This window comes from Zingiber officinale, unplaced genomic scaffold, assembly GCF_018446385.1.
Source record: "Zingiber officinale cultivar Zhangliang unplaced genomic scaffold, Zo_v1.1 ctg125, whole genome shotgun sequence".
Lineage (NCBI taxonomy): Eukaryota > Viridiplantae > Streptophyta > Magnoliopsida > Zingiberales > Zingiberaceae > Zingiber > Zingiber officinale.
The window spans coordinates 57414-75029 of record NW_024589821.1 but is presented as its reverse complement, the minus strand read 5'-3'; the positions used below and the strand labels follow the sequence as shown (position 1 = coordinate 75029).

Here is a 17616-nt window from a genome sequence, read left to right as displayed (position 1 = left end):
GATCGATTTTCTCATGACATTATAGCGGTAAGCATTCTTCATTATTGCATATTCATTTTTCTTAAGTGTCCTAAATTTCTATTTACTTCATTAGTTCTGGGTGAATGACCTAACTCTTTGCCAAAAAATGACAATGCAAAATCATGAAAATCGGCTCCTGAAGAACTTGATTAGAGGAGCAAGCACCTCTGAAGGTCCAGTCGATCGGCTTGAAGCAAAAGCAACTCAACTAAAGAGCAAGTTGGAGAACCAATTAGAGCTACTATTAAGAGCCGAGCGAGTTCTTACTTTAGAAAAGGATAAAGGTCATGACTAGGAGGTCAAAATTGAGAGGCTCAAGAAATAGGTACACACTTTCGATGCTCGTCTTTGAAAATCAGAGCCATAGAAGATCTGGACTTGAAAAACAAGCCTGAGTCCTTGCTCAGAAACTCAAAGAAGCAAAGATTGCCCTTATTTCCTAGCAAGCAAACTAGGCAGCCGAAATTACATTGAAGGACCTTTAGTTTGAAGAAAAACAACAAGCACTCATTTCCAAGTGTTGGTTGCTATTCGGAAAACCTAGAGGTTCCACTGTACAAAAATTTTGTACAAAGGTCTGAACCTTTTCCTAGCTACAATGTGTTCTTTTAAATTAAATTTTAGATCGCCTGCGGAACTTAACACGTTTGATCCAAAACTTAATCTATTTGTTCTTTTAGATTTAGACTTGGATCTCCTGCGGAACTTAACACGTTCGATCCAAATCACCTTAAGTTATTAATTCTATTAAATATTAATTTCCATAATTGGTTCCCAGTACTGACGTGGCGAGGCACATGACCTTCTTGGATATGGGAGCAACCACCACCGACTAGACAAAACCTTTTATGAAAAACTAATATTTAATTTCCTAAAATAACTTTAGGTTAACCAAAAGGAACAATCAAATCAAAGGAAAAGAAAAAAATAAAAGAACACAACATCGAAAAACATATTCGAAATATTAGAATCGTAAGCCTCTTGTATTTGGTATTATTTCCAAAAATAACTAGTATGATGCGAAAAGAAAAATTACTAGTTATACCTTTTAGAAAGACCTCTTGATCTTCTACCGTATTCTTCTTCTAACCTCGGACGTTGTGTGGGCAACGATCTTCCAAGATGAGAAACCACCAAACACCTTCTTCTCCTCCTAGCTAGGTTCGGCCAAAACAAGAAAGCTTCACCAAGGAAGAAGAAAAAAAAAACACCAACCAAACTCCAAGGGATGCAAGCTTTCTCTCCTTTTTCTTCTTCTTCTCCAAGTAGTATCCGGCCACCACAAGAGCTCCAAGCAAGAGGGATGTTTCGGCCACCACAAAGAAGAAGAGAGGGAGAGGATGTTGGCCGGCCACACCAAGGAATAAGAGAGGGAGGAAAAATAATAGAGGTTGTACCCCATGAAGGCACCCCACCCCTTCTTTTATATTCCTTAGCCTTGGTAAATTAGGAAATTTAATTACAATAAAATTTCCTTAATTTCCTTGACATGATTTAATTAAGAAAAATAAAATAAAATTTCTCAATTAAACTCTTAATGGCCGACCACATCATAGAGAGACAAATTAGACAAGTTTCAATCAACAAATTAAAACTTCCTAATTTATTTCCGGAAATTTTAAAAATAAAATTTCTCTTCAAAAATCCCTTCATGGTTGATAAAAAGAAATTTCTATAATTTTAATTTTTCAACATGTGAATAATTTTTAAAGAGAAAATAAAATATCTCTCCAATCTACAAATAAGGAAAGAAATCTAATCTCTTTCTTTAATCTTTTGTAGATCCTTTTTAAAAGAGATATTTTAATTTTAATTCTCTTTAATAAATTATATCTTCCACATAATAAAAATAAAAATTAAAATTCTTTTAATTTAATTATGGCCGGCCCCCTCTAGCTTGGGTTCAAGCTAGGGCCGGCCACCCTAAACCATGCTTAGGCCGGCCCTAGCTTGATTCCAAGCTAGCTTGGCCGATCCCCTTTAGGTGGGTATAGAAGGTGGGTATAGGTGGGTATAGTACTCTATAAATAAAAGGCTACGATAGGGACCGAGAGGAGAATTGATTTTGATCTCCCGATAAAATTAAGCATCCCGTGTTCGCCCCGAACACACAACTTAATTTTATCAATAATAATTCATTCCACTAGAGAACTATTATTGAACTACCGCACCAATCCCAAATTACATTTTTGGGCTCCTTCTTATTATGAGTGTGCTAGTCTCCCTGTGTTTAAGATATCGAATGTCCACTAATTAAGTGAGTTACTGACAACTCATTTAATTAATATTTTAGTCTAAGAGTAGTACCACTCAACCTTATCGTCATGTCGGACTAAGTCCACATGCAGAGTTTAACATGACAATCTTTATGAGCTCCTCTTGGGGACATTATCAACCTAGTATCTCTAGGACACAGTTTCCTTCTATAATCAACAACACACACTATAAGTGATATCATTTCCCAACTTATCGGGCTTATTGATTCATCGAACTAAATCTCACCCATTGATAAATTAAAGAAATAAATATCAAATATATGTGCTTGTTATTATATTAGGATTAAAAGCACACACTTCCATAATAACTGAGGTCTTTGTTCCTTTATAAAGTCAGTATAAAAGAAACGACCTCAAATGATCCTACTCAATACAATCTGAGTGTACTAGTGTAATTATATAGTCAAGATAAACTAATACCTAATTACACTACGACCTTCTAATGGTTTGTTTCTTTCCATTTTGGTCATGAACTACTGTTTATAATTTATAAGGTACTGATAACATCATCTTCTGTATGTGACACCACATACTATGTTATCTACAATATAAATTAATTGAACAACTACAAACAAATGTAGATAATTTGACCAAATGTGATTCTTTATTCAAAATAAATGTTTACAAAAGCTTAGGCTTTCAGTATACACTCCAACACCAAGGACGCCGAGCTGGAGGCCCTAAAGGCCGAGCTAGAAGCTTCAAAGTCGGAGCTGACAAATACAAGGCAGGAGAGCAAAAACGGCTAGAAGCTTTCAAAGTAGAATATCTACGCTTACAGGATTTCAATCAAATGCTTGCCAATTGGACTTCCAAGATGTTTGCCTATAGAGCAGAAGGGGTCATTAAGTAGTTAAGGGAGGATAACTATTTGATGGTTGACATCCCTAGAAATTTTATATGTTGCCAGGAGATTTTGAGTAACATCTCGGTAGACCCCTTCCCTGAGTTTGCCAAAAGTACTTTAAAAAGACTTTTCCTTAGAAGTTTCTTTAGTTCTGTAAAAGATTTGAAAAACTTATGCCACGCTTATTTATATATTTTTCCCTTTATCTTTATGTCTCATATGTTTTTTCCCTTAGCATTTTATAATGCCTCCTCCTTTCCTTAGATTGTCATCCCTTTACTAGTTCAAATTTATGCGAGTGGTGTTTGATCAACCTCCCACTAACATGAGCATCAACCTGTCCTTCTGAAAAGCTTTAAATACATGATCAGAGGTTTGGAGGATACTAGAAAAATCACCGACAACTTGATTCGGAGGAAGTAGCATTCGAGACTTAGTCGTGAGAGCAATCTCACTTATAATTCGATCGATCAACACAAAAGTTTGGAACTTGGTTGTGAGGACAAGCTCACTTATAACTTGGTCGCTCGGTACAAGAGTCTGAAACTTGGGTGTAAGAGCAAACTCACTTATAACTCGCTAGAAAAACTTGAGAGTTTGGAACTTGGGTTGAGAGGAAGCTCACTTATAACTCGATCGCTCGGCACGAGAGTTTGGAACTTGGGTGTGAGAGCAAGCTCATTTAATTATAACTCGGTCGAACGACTAGAGAGTCTGGAACTTGGGCGCGAGAGCAAGCTCACTTATAACTCGACCGCTCGACATGAGAGTCTGGGACTTGGCCATTAGAGCAAGCTCACTTATAACTCGATTGAATAACACGAGAATTTGAGACTTGGTGATGAGAGCAAGCTCATTTATAATTCGTTCGAACGACACAAGAGTCTAAGACTTGGTCGTGAGAGCAAGTACACTTATAACTCAATCAAACAACACGCGAGTCTGTGACATTAGCGTAAGAGTAAGCTTACTTATAACTTGGTTGAACGGTACGAGATTCAGAGACATACGCATGAAAACACGCTCACTTATAACTCAACTGAATGATATAAGAGTTTGGAGCATGATCTTGATAACCAAGTCACTTATAACTCAGTTGATTAACACGAGAGTTTGAGACTTGGTAGTGAGAGTTAACTCACTTATAACTCGGCCGAACGATACGAGAATTTGGGACTTGGTCGTGAGAGCAAACTCACTTAAAACTCGATCGAAGGACACGAGAGTCTGAAACTTAGGTGTAAGAGTAAGATCACTTATAACTTAGTTGAACGGTCCAAGAGTCTGGTGTTATATTTGAGAGATATCCTAAGACAATTGCCTTATACTATGTACTATTTATTAGATAAATAGAAATTCACTATTTGAGTGCACATTCTGTATATGCATGAATAAATTTTAAACTCATTTACTGAATATCCACAATATGATATATAGTATAAGAGAACTTGTGATTAGATTATAACTAGTGAGCATCTCTACATGTGCAATTATAAATGTATTGAATAATCTCTGATCGTTGAATTGATGAGTTCAGACATCATCAATTCTGTGAGACTAGCACGTGTTATACTTCTTGGTTTATCTAAGCAGTTGTTCATCACTGACTGGAGATATTGGGATGTCGAGAGTTAAACATGGATACTAGTTATGGTAACTAGTTAATTGGAGTAACCTGTTGTAAAACTTCATATGGTTCTCTACATATATGGATATGTCAATGAAGCTCTTATTACAACTCGAATACAAATTTCCTTCAACTTACAATATTCAAGTTACCTTGGTCATGGAGACTTATACTTTAACATCTTAAGCAAATATCTCCGTAGAGGTGTGGACCCGAAATGATTGGATATAAGTTGAAGTACTCGAAGGTATTTGGATAGTCGATAGAAGATTCATCGCTCCTTACGAAGAGATGTATACCCTGTGGCCACTTGTCAAGATTGTTACTCAAAGTCTTTGGCCAAAACATCACATGTTAAGAGTACTATACTCTTGGACACATGTACGAGTAATTTGAATCCACAAGATGAGGAATTATTACTTGGGCTAGGTGCGACGTAGTCAGCCGAGTGGGGGTTGACACGTAAACCATTGTTTATCCTCTGAAGGGCGCTTTCCATGCTCTCCTGGGTGCCTCCCCACAGCGAAAACCATATCCCCAAGGTTTATGTGTGCGAGGGGGCCTCCGCCCTATCCAGGGTGTTAGAACTCTGTGGTAGTTTTGATGTGGTTAATCAAATTCGGTTAGGTTATGTTGTGTTTGATCCTTATGTCTAAGTGTGCATGAGCTTAGGAACACAAGAAGTCGAGCGAAAGATGCAACTAGCGAGAAGGACGATGCGGGAGAGAGCCGACAAGCTCGTTGTGTCCGAGAGACGAAGTGCTGCGGAAGAGTACACCGGTGGACGAGAAGGACGTGTGCAAGGTTCAAGGGACGAAAAGCGGGGGAGAAAGCTTGCTCGAGGAGAAGACCGGAAAATGAGTCAGGATAAGCTCAATTCCGAATGGACGGAATCATCCAGATGATCGGAGTAGCAGAAGAGCCAAAGGGGGAGCTGCGGAGTTGCTGGAGGCACCCTCAATGTGGCTGAAGGCGCCTTTGCGCCTTTCTATGAGAAAGCACCTTCAACCACCCATAGAAGGCGTCTTCAACTTTTTGAAAGCGCCTTATACTGGCCAAAATGCAACAATTGGCGAAGATAGGACTTTATCTTCGCTTGTCTTGTTAGAGGCACCTTCCAACCTCGAATAAGATTTTCCAAAGAGTATAAAAAGACTCATAGACCTAGGAAATAGATAACAATTCAAGTATTCATTTCCTAGTAACTTTCTGAGCGTTCAAAGAGTATAAGAGATTTCTCCGCCATTATCGAAAGAGATATTTTAGTACTTTCTTTTGCTATGGATTAACAACAATCTAGGTTATAACCAAGTAACTCTTCTACCTCTCTCTTTTTAAAGTTGTTCATTTAATTTGTTTTTATAATTGTGCTACTAATCTTATTTAAAATATTGAGAAAGGTCTATTTGTAATTGTTATACAGGCAATTCAACCCCTTTTGTCCGTCGCACGGGTCCTAACACAGGGTGCCTTCCACTAGATCCGAGGCACCTCCAAGCAACTCTGAGACGCCTCGAGCAGTGTTCATTCAAGGGTAATTTATGTGTTTCAGCTCTTATAAAACACATTAGTCCAAATACACAAAGCTATCATGCAAAATAAAGGTAACACACAAATAATATAGAAATAAAATATTTAACAATCTTCAGACGGTCCGGATCTGACTTTGAATTTCGCTAAAACTCTAAATCAAATTGATGCCTACTTTTCCCTCTACAAGGAATGCATCTTCACATATTCCTCTCAGAAGAGATTACGTTTTGTTAAACCAGTCCTCTAAACCATTGGGACTTTTACTCAATATCTGAGACTTCATGACTTTCGCCTAGTATCCTCAACCCTAGGATTTCCTGCCTGGTGTACGCAACCTCCAGGACTTTCACCTGGTGTCCTTGACCATAGAACTTTTGCCCAACGTCCTCAACCTGCCTGACTTTGCCTAGCCCCATGGACTAAGACTTCATTGCTTAGCTGTAGCTAGGATTTTCCAACTACATAGTGTCTAATACGACTTCTTTGCCTAGTCTCAACTAGAACTTTCACCTTTCACTTAGAACTTTCATGTACACTTAGATAGACTTGTTAGATCACAACATGACTTAACTTTGAACCTTTACCAAATATCAAAACACAAGTTTGATTAGCTAGTGCTTCTAGCACTAACAATAAACCTATACTGCCTTAGCAATAAAGTAAATAACTTTAATTAAATTGTTACCAACATAGAAATGTTGAAGTTGAATGCTCGTGTGTCGGTGTCGATTTGCCGATAGTGGTTGGAATTCGCAGATTAGTAGCACAACAACAGTACAGTGAAGTCGAAGTGGCAGAACGATCATATGAGTTCATATGGAAGTTGTGTCCAAGCTACTGGCCGAACATGGCTTTTAAGGAGTGTTGAGGGCGCCTCCAAACTAGTCCGAGGCACCTTCAACCCCAAACTTGATATTGTAAATTTCGGCCTTTATCAGCTCTGAAGCCCTCAGTCTTTATCCGTGCAAGGGCGGCTCCAAGCACTATGAGGCACCTCCAATGCACTCCGAAGCGACTCCAATGCGCTCCAAAGCGCCTTCGTGCAGTAAACTTCTATCCTTGAAGTTTATCTACATGTAGGTGCCTTCACTAGGTCCAGGGCACCTCCGCGCAGCTCCGAGGCACTTCCTTGCATCTCCGATGTGCCTCGCATACTCAAATACTATGCATTTTAACCCTGCAAAATCCAAAAAATAAAATATAACTTACAAAATAAAGTTAATACAATATAAAATAGTATTATTAATTATATTATATGTTATCAAGATCAGGATCTAGTCATGATCTCAGCTTAGACTTTCAAAATGATTCTAAGCTGAACTAGCGCCTATAGTCCCACTGGGATTCGTTCTTACTACATCACTTCCTCCAATGACTTATCTTCACTTACTATTTGTAGTCACTTGACTTGTCTTTTGACCCATCAAGTCTTCCTGTCAATTGTCAGATCCACAGACCCAGTTGAACTTCAACTAGCTGTCAGATCCGATAGACTCAACTGGACTTCCTGTCAAATATCATGTCACACTTTGACATATCTAGACTTCATGCCAGTTATCAGGTCCTCGGACCTAATTGAGCTTCAGCATGGTGTCAGATACTCTAGATCCGTCAATTCCTACACATTCAATAAAAATATCAAATTACATAAAATTTAACTTTAATCATTTATCATTCATCAAAATTAAAATTTAACTATTAATGTCAACTGCACTAATAATATGTGATCTAGTGCTTCTATCTATGATGGTATTGTGCTGCTTGTTAGATATCACAAGTTGCAACTCTACATTGGATGACTGGTAGTAAAAGATCGATCAATTATTCGTAGATTAATAAAGTTCGATGTTCCTATCCATTGGATGGCTGGTGCACTTAATTTTCATTGTCAATAACAAGCTCTGTGAAAAAATAATAATAGTAAACCACACTTGAATTTTGATCAAAAAAATTGAAAGTGGCAAGGAACTTAAACCAGCAAGAGTCCAAACCATGGCCTATTCAAGCAAGCAAAGATTGAAGTAAACAGGTCATTAACCTTACCAGGATGATAAAATTAACAATCAAATGTTATCTCTAAGATCTTCAGTTTAAAATTTATCTTATTCAACAGATAAAATTTTGAGAGCTTTGACTATATATTATCTGAACAAAATAATCAAGTGGATCAATATATATGTTATCTAAAAACAATGCTGAATACATCTTCAACATACAGGGCTCGAAGTTTAAAAATCATGCTTAGCTTAGTCCACTAGATTAAAATATGGTGATCTCCAGATTTCACTACCACAGATATGGAAGTTTAAAATAGGTAGATTAATAGCATAAATAAACCTGCTGCTTGAATATATGGGAACATTAGAGCCTTCATAAGCACAATACAATCATCAGGAATTAGAGGATCATACTTGGCTTAGTTTTCTGAATTGATTACTACGTCAATTAGAGCATAATTACAGATGTTATATCAGAAATAGGAGAGAACTGATGATATTTCAGTTTAGAGTTCTGTCTTCGATTGGCTCGCGTTCAGAGGCACTACAAAGAGAAACGTATATATAAACAACTTGAAATAACAAAGGAAATATATAGGTATGATTGAGATTCAACAAAAGAAACCTCTTATTCAGTTATTTGTAAGTATATTTTAAGAATTCAATTGAAAATGTGTTGGGAAAAAATAAATTTTATTGTTTCTTTCACTTTTCACTCCCTTTAATATAGTGTATATGTATTATATGTGAGCATAAATGTTCATAAACAGTTAAGATAAATGCTAACTTTTTTTAGACAGAGGAAATCGACATCGTGTACTGGTCACTGCTCAGATGTAGTTACTCGTGATTTATCTCTCTTCATATAATCTGGAGATAGACTATGAGAGGTGCCTAGGATGAGTGTTATCACCTTTGCAATGTATGTGAGTGAGTGAATGATTTAGTTTAGCTTCTCATCCCTTCAACTACGATTTTGTGAAGAGTGACTCAGCATGCGACAATTATTGCAAGTAATTAAAGAACATTATGCAAAAGTCAGCTTTACCTACATTTATTTAATTGGTGTGTTGATGCCTATAAAGCCAATATATTTTAAATCAGTCTGAAGTACCCAGAATGATGCTTCGACTTCAGTATGCATGTCAGAATATCGATAATTTTCAAAATGCCCCATATGTTAATTAATAATTCAATAAGCATAGGAAAGGGATTCTATCATTAACCATGGAGACAACTGAATAAGTATCCTATCTCTGGCCAAATCTGGATGAAAGGGATCTTTCATCTAAAGTTATGGCCCACAAGTAGTCTCCTAGTTGTTTTGCACTGGGACTGAGTGACTGAGTCTCGTTTGATGCCAGCTAGAACTAGACAAGACAAGGTGAGATGTAAAGGCACTATTTATCATGTGTCACCGTCTGTGATAGCCAAGGCAAAGCAAGAAGGAAACTTATCAGCTGGCAAAGTTTGAAAGTCGCAAAATGGCATGGCCAATACCATTTCTCAATATAAAGAAGCACACGAACCAACTAAGCATGTACTGCACCGCTAGTGAATTGCGCGCTAGAATAGAGTTTATGAGACCAACTTTTTCTTCCAAGGCAGAAGGCCGTCAGAAGAAGAGACAGAGACTTGTAGAGGAAATCTACATGGTGAGGGGACCAATGGGACCAGATTGGAATAAGCAGCTGTGGCGCATTGCAGGAGGTCCCTCGTTGCCTGAAGCAATTATTTATAGCGCTGGGTCCTCTGCGATGCCATACGGCAGTAAGCATTTCCGATCCCCAAGAAACGGATCTCGTAGCAAAGGGGGAAAAAATCATTGGAAAAAAGGTGCGCATTTAAGTTTGAGAAAGAAAAAAAATTAGCTAGCTCTCTGCACAGCTACACTCTACCCCCAAAGTTTTATTAATATTAAAGCCCCTCAATACTTTAGTATCACGATGCCAAAATGTCACCTGTCTGTTAAATATATATCTTAATAAAACTCTAGGAGCCGTTTGGCAATTGGATTAGTTAATTCAGAGTTTAATGCAACAGTATCGGAGGAGAGATTACCTGAATTGGTGCTATCATAGCCAAAGAGGGAGGTCCCGGTTCCTGTCCCGGGGAAGGGAAGGGCATTGTGATGCGGCGTTGCATCCCTCTCCCACGCCATGGATGATTGTTGGGGGCCGAGGAGGTCGAGGTGCCAGACCTGGTACTGCCGCGGCAGTAGTAGTCGTCGTACGTCTTCGCCTGCAATAGCGGAATCCGGTGACCACGGAGCAGGATTCCAGGCCAACGCTTCTCTTCCGTTAGCAGCACCAGCGCCAGGTTCGCACTGCCAACATCGCAGTACACGTCAAAGAACATAAATGTGAGGCCTTTCGCCAATTACGTACAGGTCTCGTACGTGGACGGTGGACCACCCGTAAACAGCGAGGGGCCGTACGGTGCCAGCATTTAACAGGAGTCGTGACTGTGTGCTACAAAGGAGAAAAAGAATAACAGGGGTTGGTGGCTGGCCGCTTTCAATCGCGGACCGTTGCAGCCAATTATTGTAGGTGAAAAAAAAAAAAACAAGGAGAACTTTAGATTGTCCTGTAAAAATACCTATTTAATAACTTAGCTGTCGTACACCTCCAACTGGGAGGGAATTTAAAAATGAATTTATGATTAATTATAAAGTATTATACAGAACAAATGAACAATTTAATAACACTTTCTAAATATAATTTTGCAATATTTTAATATTATAGTTTGGTAACAATCAAGAATTATAAATATTCAACTTAAATTTTACACATTAATTGGAACTAAATAAGTTTTATTATACAATTCGATAGCACCCATTCCCATTGAATAATTCAATAATATCTAAATAATAATAACTTAATAGCACACAGGAGTTTTACGCCCAAGGGAAAAGGTATTCAATCATTTAAATTAATAATTTTAGACTTTTTGATGTTTAGAAATAAAAGTTTAGTCATTAAATATCGAGACAAATTTATTTAGAAATTAGTTTGTGATACTTTTTTAATAAAAAATAAAGTTAAATAGTGTTACACTGGAAAGTTGGACCGATAAATATCAATCGTAAAAGAACTCTTCGAAAATGCTCATAAAATTATTTCATCTTTTATAGATAATTAGAGTCTTACCTGCGTCGATAAAATGTGGTCCAGGAAGCTAAGATCGATGCACGGGTTGACTGCCGCTAGTCTCATCGACAGGAACTGAGAATAAACAGTAATACAGTGAAATTTTGTTTTTTTTAATATAAATATAGAGAAAATTTCATTTAATACAGCACGTAATCTGTCTTTTTTTTTTTACATTGCCCTTTATGATATTTTAAAGTTTGCAACATGTAACAATAATTAAAAAAAAAAATTGATAGATTAATTTAAAGTAGTTAATTTAATTGAGTACAATAAAATAGTTTATTTCATAAAAAATGTAAACATATATATACAATAAAAAAAATTAGACCTATGAGTGTGAAATATTAATTTTTAATTTCAATTTGTTTGAAAAAGATCATAAGATGTAAAACAATTTAAGAATAAGAGTTAAGAGCAGAAGGGGCTTAAAAAACAGAACAGCTCAACAAGCAATATAAGTGAAATTATAATTTTATTCAGTTTCTTACACACGCCATTAATATGGATTAACAGTCTCCTCTTTATTAATGTTAACGGAGGAGTCTGATATTTTACTTTCATTTTATAATAATTATAAGAGATAAAAAAAAAAGTAATATTTAAAGCATAAATTATAGGAAAAAAAATAAAAGTACAAGGGTAAAGTAAAATTTTCTCGCAGATAAACCGTTCATTAAAGCATAAATTTGAGACTGGCAAACAACACTATAGACAGTCAAGAACGGTACCTCAACTTGCCTTTGCAGAGACTGTACGTGGTTGATGATTTCATCAAGAACTAAAGCTGTACCTGTTATCTGCGTCAAAAAGACAGATCGGAGAATTAATTCATTCTACAGTCCACTTTCAAAAACGTGCATTCCAAAAGGTTATGCAATAAATTTTTTGTTAGTTTCAGCCAAAAGATTGTGTGCAATCCTGAATAGGATCAATGTTCAGTCACTGTAACAGTCACTGTTAAATTCACTTAGGCTGCTTCAGGAAATAATACAAAAATTTAACGCTGTGAGCTCCTTGAATTTTAGTTTCAGCAGGGAAGATTAATTAGCTTTTTATTAATTAATCATCAATGGCAGAGTACGGCCCTCCACAGAAGTCATGTTCCCTAGTGTAGTAGTGTGACAGTGAATGCATTTTGCATTGGGAAAAAAATGCATATGATATTAACAAACGAGCACATCAATTTAAGCAACTGGTACAGTAAAATGGGTGCATATGAAGACCCTCCCTTTAGGGAAAGCTCAATAAAAGGCGCTATACACCTATAACTTTTGCTCCATTTAACATATTCATTAGCTAAATGAAACCTAAATATAATCAAAAGTGTTTAGGGTAGTCATGGAGAGCTTCTATAGCGAGGGACCATATAAGTCTTTCTCTCCAATATTTATATATTATGATGGTAATGACTTGTGTTCTTTGTAATCCATCCATGTCATCTTGATGTTGCAAGAATTTATATAGCTGTACCCGTTACGTCTGTCTCACATATAGACTTGCGTGATAGGGCACTCGACCACACTAATCACATCATGTCTCTGTCCTCTCTAAACTTTGCCTGCAATCGGCGCCTGGACCATCACTTTGGTTCCATCCTCTTCAATTCACCCGAGGGCACCAATTTGCAGCAACCCCATGCACATCAATCGCTGTACATGGTTCTGCTGCGGCATGGAATCGATTCACAAACCAACAAATAAACACACCCAACAACTGGATGTGGGATTAGACACCTAATCACAATAGCAACGCCGGATCATAATGGAAGGGAAATGCCCAAATGAATCCGACCAAGTTTGGCCCAGTCAAAGGACAGACAATGTAGCTTACAAAAGCAAGCCGACAAGATGTTTGATGGGCCAAACTACATCGCCTATCACTGGCTCCAGGCAAATCAAATGCACGCCACTCCCTCATCTGCTAACTTTTCTCCTACTAAAAGGTCAAGAATCGACCTTTTATGCGTAACAAGGAAGTAATTTGCAAAATTGATTGCGTAAGGAACGCTAAAAGCTTTGAGCCTATCGATGCCATCCAAGTATAATTAGAATGCCAATTAGGGAACAAGTACCATCAAATCCCGGGAATGATTGAGAAAATTACCAACCTTGCTGCAACCGGGGACCAGCTCCTGCAGAAGCTTCATCCGCGCATTTATTTTCTCCCTTCGAGCCTATAAATTGTAAACAATGGGATTAGTGATAATCCCACAGTTAGATGAAGTATTTTAGTCGTTAATTAATCCAGTAGCAGTGGTGGTGTGGAGTACCCGCTCTGCTAAGCTGTGGCTATCGGTTGCTTGTCCTCGGCGAGCGCGGACGTGAACGTAGGGGAGCTTCTCGTCGGCGGTGTCTTCCTCCGTCGCCGTGGCCTTGGTTGGGTCTTTTTTCTCTTCGGTCCTCTTGATTTTTTTTGCTGTTCCCCTCGCCTGTGTTCCAAAATAGGAATGTCTCAGGGGGCTGGCTTCGTGGAAGGTCGATTAATTTACATACCTTGCTTTTCTCGCACGTCCCTTTCCTCTTCGCCGGTGATCTCTTCGTCTTCGGCGAGGGGAGAACGGGGACGGAAGGGGGCGAATCGGGGTCCAGCTGTTCCACCTTCAGCCTCGGCGAGATGCCTCCTCCGGAGCTCGAAGCGGGGGACTCCTCGGATGCGAAGACAGAAAACCTCGCCGCGCTCTCGACGATGGCAGCGTCGGAGGGGAAGGTGGGGGAACAACCGAGCGGAAGGCGGAGCTCCCCCGCCGCGCGGTCGCCTCCAAGGCGGAGTCGCCACATCTCGGCGGCGCCAGCAGGGGAGGAGGCCGCCGCAGTGAGGCCGTACTCGTGGAGGAGCTCCGCGGCCTGGTTGCCGGAGAGGCCAAGAAGCGCGGTGAAGGAGCTCCCATTAGAAGCCTCGAAGTTAGGGTGGACGATCAGACTCTGGATCTCCTCCTCGAAACGGAGGGACTCCGCGATCTCCGCCGCGCAGGTGCCGGAACTCCCCGATCTGACGCCCGAGATCTGCGGGGCCTCGACCGATTCCATCAAAACCTAAGCCAATCGCCTCGATCGCAGCACAATTGCCAGTTCCTGCCGAAGAACGCCACTGGAAACCCCTAAATCGAACGGATCGATCCCGATTCGCGCAGCGTTCTCTCGATCGAGCCCTAGAGCGACTCGAGGAAGCGATCGATTGAACTATCTCGAATGGAAGCACGTCAAATGGGCTCGAAGTCTGGAAGCAGTGAAGTAGGCATGAGCAGAGTTATATAGAGAACTCCACCATGGCCGTCGTCGAGGAGCTCGATTTCTTTGTAATATTGTCCAAGTAATTTCATTTTTCGTGGCGCGTATAACGGAATGGAAACCGACCTGCTTTGAAAGCAACGGGCTGTGACTGTACGAATACACAACTCTTCTGGAAAAGGAGGTGCGCGAGTCGGGTCACCGTCGGTGGCCCAAATGAGATCCTCTACCTACAAGTACTCTTCGGCTTCGTTAGAGGCGTAGAGGATTCGAGGGCTTATATCTTTGGTGAGTGGCCCATAAGAATCTCACCGGCAGACCGCCGTTGACTGGCAGCTGGAGTTTTCGATGGGAATCTCACCGGCTGCCCGCTCTCGATAGGCAGCTGAATTTTACATTCACTGTAATTGGATATTTGTAAAAATATTTTACGATCAATATTTTAAAAAATAAACTTATCATCACTGTAAATGCAAGAATAAAATTTTATATACAATATTATTTTTCGTTGTTGTGTAAAGTGTAAACAGCACAAGGATAACCTATGGGATTTTAGATTGAACATTATTATAAGTTTTTCCAACCTAAATTTTATTATTAGACTTTTCTATTGTTGACACCTTAGTAATTTTTTTTAATGTAGTTCTTCCAATCTATATTAATCCCGAAAATGATCAACTTGATCCTTAGTAAATTTTATATTAATTATCAGAATAAATTAAAAATACCTATGATCCGGTGGAATGCAACGGTAGCATGTGGTGCTTCCGTTCGGCCACCTGATGCTGACGTTGCTTGCTGCTCAGGCCGCTCGGCTGGTACTTTTTGTTTTTGCTCCACAAGCTTAGCGGCCCTCGACTCGATTAGAGCATCGAGTTCTTCCGTGGAAAGCGTCACCGTGTGCTGTCGTCCATTGTTTCCGATCGGATGCAGGAGCGTTTCCCACATACGGTGCCAAATTGATCCTGTCCGAATCGCTGAATCAACGGACGCTGGGTACGTGGCGCTCTCCGGGTCGATGACGTGGATCTTCGACTGGTCGCACGAACCTCAGGCGAACCTGCACAGAAGTCGGGCCGGGAAGGGGTTCCCGGCGGTGACCCTCCGACCATCAAGTCAGGCAAGCTAACAGTGAAGAAGTGGCTGCCAAAATTGTAGAACGCGTACCTTCGGCGAAGTATAAGGCTCTTTATATAGAGCGGTGAAAGAGCTCACGCACACCTACCGAGGTAAATACGTGTCCTTAGCTCATACCTCGATATGTGTTTGTCAGAAAGCTTACCTGACACCATACTGCTACAGTCCAGACACGTCTTCGATGGGACAGCAGAACACCTTGCCGCCAGATTTGGATTATGGCCTAGTCATAGGACTTGACAGCTATCATAAGACGTTCCTTGTCCTTCTCTCCTTAGTCCATGCCGGGACGTCCGGCCGGCACTCATCTCCCGTCCGGCCGGTCGGCACTCATCTCACGTCCAGCCGGTCGGCATTCACCTCACGTCCGTCCCTCCGTATGCGTCGGTATGCTGGGGCGATCCTCGGTAAGGTGCTATGTGGGGACTGCTAGCAGTATGTTATCTTATGTCTACGGTCGAGCATGACTTCCGCTCGGCCCTTCGTTACTGTTCAATCGAGCGCCGGAAACCCGACCCCTGCCAGGGCGCCTTTTGCCCTCGGTTATTCACCGGTCGACCGGTCGACCGGCCGGGAGGTCGGCCCATCCTTCTCCGGTTAGCCGACCAGCCTTCCCTTACCCGGTCAGCTACCTGGCCCTTTGACTTCCACGTGGCGTTGACCCCTCCAAATGGGGGTCCCCTGTTCTAACCACCGGATCAACCTATAAAGATTCATCAGATGGTTAATATTCTTAAATTCACGAAAAAAAATCTTCTATCATGTACCGTAATTAAGATTCAAACCTTAAATATTTTGATTATCTATTAGAAGGTCTAATCATTATACTAATCATGAAGGTGATCATTGTTGGGTGAATACCGATAATAAAAAACGTAGAGCGCACAACGGAAAAGTAAAGGCAAAAGAATAAAGCAACGCTAACAAGAGTCATTTTTTAATTAGTTCGGAGCCTTTATCGACTTCTACTCCAAGGCCTGCACTTGTTGAGTCTTTCGTTGGGCAATCCATTAATAATTCGAATATTTGATTACAAAAAGTTAAGTACATAAATGCTAGAAAGAAAATACCAACAATAGACAATAAGACAGAAAAACAGAGCTTTGTCGGAGAGTCTTCGCAATGTCGCAGAAGCACAGAAGAGCGTGAATTATTTTGTTGTTCTTTAGCTCCAACCTTTACCTTTCTTATATAAGAGGTTCGGGGCGCCTGGATCCTTTTGGGCGCCCTGAATATAACGTAGTCGAGCCACCCCAGGGCGCTCCATGTGACGAAGTGACGTTGTGGATAAAACTTGCATTCCGGGTGCTCGGACTCCATTTTCCAGCAACTTCATTTCCCTGCAAGAAAATGTGTCCGAAACATAAATGTAAAATATCTTGCAAAACAGAGTGTTAGCACAGTTTATAATCAAAATATGATAGTAATTAAATTTCATCTCTTCGAGACCGGAATCTAGTCACGATCTTGACTTAGATATCCGAAATGGATCTAAGTCGGATCGACGTCTAATGTTCCCTTCCCGGGAACGCGTCTTCATAGTCACTCTCCTCCTGTGACTTACCTCCACTTACCTGTCAGACGTCCGGTCAGCCCTTCGACCCGTCTGGGCTTCGTGCCAGCTATCCAGTCAGCCCGTCGACCTAGCTAGACTTCGTGTCAAACGTCCGGTCAACCCATCGACTCATTTGGACTCCGTGCCAACTATCCGGTCGGCCCGTTGACCTAGCTGAGCTTCGTGGCAGACATCAGGTCAGCCCGTCGACCTGTTTGGGCTTCTCCTGCATACTCGATCAGAG

The 17616-nt window shown here is 40.2% G+C and overlaps 1 protein-coding gene across 1 annotated transcript; it reads right to left on the bottom strand.

Annotated features, from left to right (window-relative positions):
• Positions 1–8602: 8602 nt before the first annotated feature.
• On the bottom strand, positions 8603–15122 carry LOC122035881 (transcription factor bHLH48-like). The gene is made up of 7 exons (XM_042595032.1): positions 13946–15122; positions 13723–13881; positions 13561–13626; positions 12182–12250; positions 11451–11525; positions 10363–10627; positions 8603–8845 (listed from the first exon to the last, which is right to left on the bottom strand). The coding sequence occupies exons 1-7, from the start codon at positions 14477–14479 to the stop codon at positions 8808–8810; spliced, it is 1206 nt and encodes a 401-aa protein (XP_042450966.1). The 5' UTR covers positions 14480–15122; the 3' UTR covers positions 8603–8807.
• Between the last annotated feature and the right edge of the window lie 2494 nt (positions 15123–17616).